General features: G+C 36.1%; 1 protein-coding gene across 1 annotated transcript; it reads left to right on the top strand.

Annotated features, from left to right (window-relative positions):
* The first annotated feature begins 2,392 nt into the window (after nt 1-2,392).
* LOC141404938 (uncharacterized) lies at nt 2,393-3,529 on the top strand. Its single transcript, XM_073988786.1, has one exon. It carries the CDS (start codon nt 2,518-2,520, stop codon nt 3,415-3,417), a length of 900 nt encoding a protein of 299 aa, XP_073844887.1. The 5' UTR covers nt 2,393-2,517; the 3' UTR covers nt 3,418-3,529.
* Nucleotides 3,530-5,754: the final 2,225 nt, after the last annotated feature.

The following is a 5,754-nucleotide window of genomic DNA, read 5'->3' as shown; positions in this document are numbered from 1 at the left end:
AAATGAAAACTCATCTGAAATCCATTGGATTTCGTTTGACGTTTAATCAATGGAATTGACAGTTGAAATCGAGTCGATTTCGTAAATGTAAACCAAGCATAAAGGTCCAAATAGACCACAAAATTTAATAGAGAAACTGTGGTATCAATTCCTCCATATGGTTCGTCCTTCATGAACTATTGACTCACTACTTCCAATGTCTATACTGACTTACTATTTCCATTGTCAACACATGGTATCTCAAGAACTACTGACTTACTTCTGGCATACTAGTTCCAATGTCTCTCTTTGGATTTGACGTGTTTAATTTTTTCTGTTCCTTGTGATGATGCTGTTTTCACTAATTGCATATTTTTGCACACTTGGAACGAAGTCGAAAAGGATAATCGAATGAAGAATCGACTGTATTTTCGAAGCAGTAAATTGATTACCCTACACTCCGTTAAATATTGAATCAATATGATTCAATATTGACTCTCAACAGAGTGTTGATTACATTCTAACGCAAAACAAGAGAGTAGCGGTGTGTACAGTATCCCTCTTTTTTCTGCATACCGCAAATAAAAAAATGGCACCGGATGCTGGGGCTGGATTCTTGTTCTATGAAAATTTAAAATGAAAAATATTTTCTTTATAAAATTATTCATTTGACATTTATTTCCTTTATAAAAGTTTTCATTTCACATTTTCATAGAAACAGAATTGAGCCCCAGGGGCTCATTTCTTATTCTATGAAAAATTTAAATGAAAACATTTAGAAAGGAAATAAATGTCAAATGAATAATTTTATAAAGAAAATATTTTTCATTTTAAATTTTCATAGAACATGAATCCAGCCCCAGCATCCGGTGCCATTTTTTTATTTGCGGTATGCAGAAAAAAGAGGGATACTGTACACACCGCTACTCTCTTGTTTTGCGTTAGAATGTAATCAACACTCTGTTGAGAGTCAATATTGAATCATATTGATTCAATATTTAACGGAGTGTAAGGTAATCAATTTACTGCTTCGAAAATACAGTCGATTCTTCATTCGATTATCCTTTTCGACTTCGTTCCAAGTGTGCAAAAATATGCAATTAGTGAAAACAGCATCATCACAAGGAACAGAAAAAATTAAACACGTCAAATCCAAAGATGCTCGAGGGCTTAAGGCCTCAGCACATAAGGTCCGTTGGTGACAATTTGTAGCTTTGTTCCTTTACTTTTTTAATGGTAAGGGTGGTAAAAGAGAAAAGTATCAAAGTTGCTCAAAATTGCTCTCTCATGAACATTTTTACCAGAAAAGTAAAGGAACGGAAAAATGGTATATCTGGCAGCAATGTCAAAAAGAAACATAAAAAATCAATTTTCGTCTTTTATTTCACAGTTTTTAATTTAGTTTTCGACTTTTCTGTTTATCGTCTATTTGTGAAATAATCGTCAAACAAAAGTCGAAAAATCAGTTTTGTCATTTTTTACCTGCAGAAATTTTGCTGGTAGCTTGTGGTAGAAGAGAAAGCCATTTTCGTTCTCTCTCCACTCCCACTCTCTTAAAAATTGCTTCCAGTTTTACCACTTTTCGGGGTTAAGGAACGCTTTGCAGGTCAAAAGTGGTAACAAATGGTAAAAATGGTAACCTCAGGTAAGTAAAGGAACACAGCTTATGTTTAACGTTAATGCGGCAGCCATAAGGTCCAAATACATACGGTGCGTTGCGTTACAACAACCACATGAAAACTTTAAGAACAAACTTGGCATCACTTACACTTTTTTCATGTGGTTGTTGTTTTTAACGCGTGACGCGACGCTCAACGCACTGTATATGCCCGGGCCTTAATAAGATTTATCATGAAATTTAAAACTTCGAATGCGATACCATAAAATACTTATTTTCATCCAAAACGTGTAATAAAAGGAGCTACGACAGTTCTGTAGTGCGATTCTCTAAAGGCCGCGGCACATCCGGTCCATTGTGAGTCGCGTCGCACGTTAAAAACAACAACGACATGCAAAATATGTAAGTGATGCCAAGTTTGTTCTTGAAGTTTTCATGTGGTTGTTGTAAAGGCCGCGGCACATACGGTCCGTTAAGCGTTGCGTTACAACAACCACATGAAAACTTCAAGAACAAACTTGGCATCACTCACACTTTTTTCATGTGGTTGTTGTTTTTAACGCATGACGCGACGCACAACGTACCGTATGTGCCGGGGCCATTACCCCGAATCGCAGCATAATTTTATAAAGTACTGAAACATTCTATGTTGTTAATTTTGGAGCGTTGGGTGAGGATTACCTGTCTACACTTCAATCGTGAATTTAAAACGTTCATTCACAATAGTGAAAATTAAAATCACATGTGCATGTGTTTACATTTGTCAATCTGTCAAATAAATTCCTGGTTATTGTGAATTAATAGTAAGAAAACGTGCGTGCATTTGTTTATATTGTTCGAGCGGTGCGGGCAGGGCATTTATTTTCCAGAAATTTATTAATCTTTTCTCATCGATATATTGGTAGAAATTCTAACGAAACATGGTTTTCTTTACATGTAATCATTGCGGCGAGTCCGTAAAGAAACCGTCCGTGGAAAAACATTACAATACAAAGTGCCGAAATCGTGTTAAAAATGTATCTTGCATGGACTGTCAGAAAGATTTCCACGCTGAGGAGTACGTTGCACATACAAAATGCATTACAGAATTGGAAAAATATTCCGGCAAGAATTTTGTGCCACGTGAATCGCTAAACAGTGGACAAAAGAAACAAGAATCCTGGATGGATATTGTGCGTTCCATTTTAAATTCCCAAGAATATGATTTATCTCCACAGACACGCAATATATTCCAACGACTGCAAAGTTATGATAATGTACCAAGGAAAAAAGCCAAGTTCCAAAACTTTGTAGCCAATTGCCTGAGAGTTCCAGCCAAACAAGCTGAACCGGTGTGGTCTGTCTTGGAGAAAGAATTGGAAAATATGAAAAAGGCTAAACAAGAAGAAATGGCAGCAGCCAAGAAGGCACAGGAAGAAGCCAAAAAGGCTAAGGAAGCTCAACCACAACAAAATGGTGTTAAACGCAAGGCAGAAGATGAGACCAATGGCACTGATAATGTTGAGAAAAAGAAGAAAAAGAAAAAAGATGGCAATACCGAAAAGTCTGAAGAAGTTGTGGAAAATGGTAATGCTGCTGAGTCTGTAGAAGAAAGTGAAGAATTCCAATGGTCAACTGTTCTAGAGAAACTTGTGGCCAAAAATCCTGAAGGCATAACATTGGAAAAACTTAAAAAGAAATTGCTTAAAAAATACAAAAGCAAATTAGCCTTGGAAGAGTTGAGCGAAAAACAACAAAAGAAGTTTGAAAAGAAATTCACCAAAACCGTTAAGAAATGTCCAGCTATACAAGTGGAAAATGAACTGGCCAAACCATGCTAACATAAAATACCATCTTAGTTTATAAGTATCCCCCCATATATGCATAAGTTTTTAGAATAATTGAAAGAGTATATTTTTGTAATATATTAAAGCAATTTGAAAACCACAAAAACATGTTGTCTTTTATTCATGCTACTAATCAATGAAACCTTCAACTTTATTGAAAAATGTTTTGTAACGAAAACCACAAATATTCAGACAAACTTTATTTCCGTTGCATGCCACTATTTTGTTGTTAAAAATTTCAATTTTCAACTATAAATATTCTTTGATATCTTGCTGAATATCATCAGTTCTTGGGTGTTCCTCAGTGGCAAGAGATTAGCAAAGAAATCGAATTAAGAAAAAATGTCGTCTATGACCAATTTGTTTTGCTTTGTCTTATTGGCCTTGCTGGCAATAACATTTGCTGCACCAGGACATCATCATCATACTGTAGCTGTGGTGGAACACCATCCTGTTGTTGTACATAAACCTGTTGTAGTCCATAAACCAGTGGTTGTTCACAAACCGGTCGTTGTCCACAAAGCTGTGGTCGTTCATGAACCAGTGGTAGTTCATCATCCTGTTATTGTCCATCATCCAATTCATCACCCTGTGCATCATCATCACCATTTGCACCACTGAGAAGACAAGGACACGAAAATTAAGTAATTTTGGAACGAACATATTGATTAATGGATAATATTTCATGGAAACTTGAGGCTACGATTTTATATAACATTTAATTTAAAATAGATTATATTACGAAGCAAGAAACATTAAAAAATGTTTTAGAAAAAATTAATTGTATTTATTGTTTTACATCATGCTCTTAAGATAGTGGCAAAGGAAAACCGGGTTCCAAAGGCATTTCTACGGTAGTCATTAATAGTCTAAACGAATTTTTACCATTTATAGCACTAAAAATGGAAAAGTCCAATTCGACGTAATCATTATATGGTAAACCAGTAATTAATTCTCGATCATTGTCGGTGAGAGAGGCGGTTGATAGGCAAAGGGGTACCATATGCCTCAGCTATCTCCTCATTAAACTGATAATTGCCGAAAGGAAAATTGCCTAATGTAGATATGAACTTATTATTAAGTTTAAAATGCGAGTTACCATAAAACATTGCGACAAGAAAAAAATAACCAAATTCTGAGAGCGGCTAGAGACCGTACACCAAAAAAAGACCGGGACAAGTGTCCCGGCGTTTTCCCCCATTCCTTTAGCTGTTATGGGACCTCAATGCTTTGACCCCTTGATGTCAAGAGGGACCATTTTGTCATGCTCATATCTTCTAAACCGTTATAATTTTTCTCGAAGACAAAGTTGAAGCTCTTGTTATGAAATAATGGTTTTAGACGAAATCCGTTTTAGACAATCTGGAGTTGATTTAGCCATGTCCCTCTGGCTCTCGAGCGGATCAACCGATTCAGTTCAAAGTTTGGGCATCGTAATATTTTTTCCAAACTTAGTTTAAGTTCGAAGATGGCCATATCGATTCACTCCTTTCGGTGAGAACGAAGGAAGAAACCAAATTGGTCATAACAAGCCGGGGTGCCAAGTTGGTGGTTTTCCCGCTACTTGTGGTAATTTTTGACGTATAAAAAACACTGTTTAAGCAGGAATGTCAACTGTTTTAAGGTAAAAATCGCTACAGACCTATGGTGCGTATGTGGCTGTAGCGATTTTTACCTCGGAACAGTTGGCATCCCTGATAACAGGGACGTACGCAGGATTTCATTTCGGTGGGGGCACAACTTGACCAAAAATCATGAAAAATTCAAATGTTGTGTAGCGTTACGTAAAGCTATTTTAGGGGGTTATGGCCACTTATAATCATGAGAAAAACAATTTTCATGCATTTTTTATAAAAAAAATCTATTAAACCTTAACTTACCTTCTATTTTTTTTTTTTTTGAAAAATCTTTCATTCAAATGCACTGTTTTTACTAAAGCAGTTTGCGGTACCCACTGTAGTTTGAAAAAGAATAAACCGATCAGCATATATTTTTGTGGGATCATTACGAACCTAATAATCTTGTCCATTATAGAAAAGGAATTAAAAAATCAATTTTTAAAAATTTTGAACAGTTAAAATCAAAATTTCGATTTTAACAAAAACAAAACACTGTATAAAATTGATATTCCCTGCAAGCAAAAACTATCGCGGAAGTGACTTAGGCGTGTCGCCCAAGGCGATGAAAACAGTCGCGGCGATTGTCGCAGAAGTCACCCTGAAGTGACCTCCGTTGTGAAGAAATGAACCACGCCGGCGTGTCGTCTTGGAAGTCACTCCAGCGACACTTCTGGAAGATAATTTCCGCGATAGTTTTAGAAATTAAAAAAAA

This window comes from Musca autumnalis, unplaced genomic scaffold, assembly GCF_047663935.1.
Source record: "Musca autumnalis isolate F117 unplaced genomic scaffold, ASM4766393v1 scaffold_5, whole genome shotgun sequence".
NCBI lineage: Eukaryota > Metazoa > Arthropoda > Insecta > Diptera > Muscidae > Musca > Musca autumnalis.
Note: the sequence above shows the minus strand (reverse complement) of the source record. Positions and strands in the feature narration are given on the sequence as shown.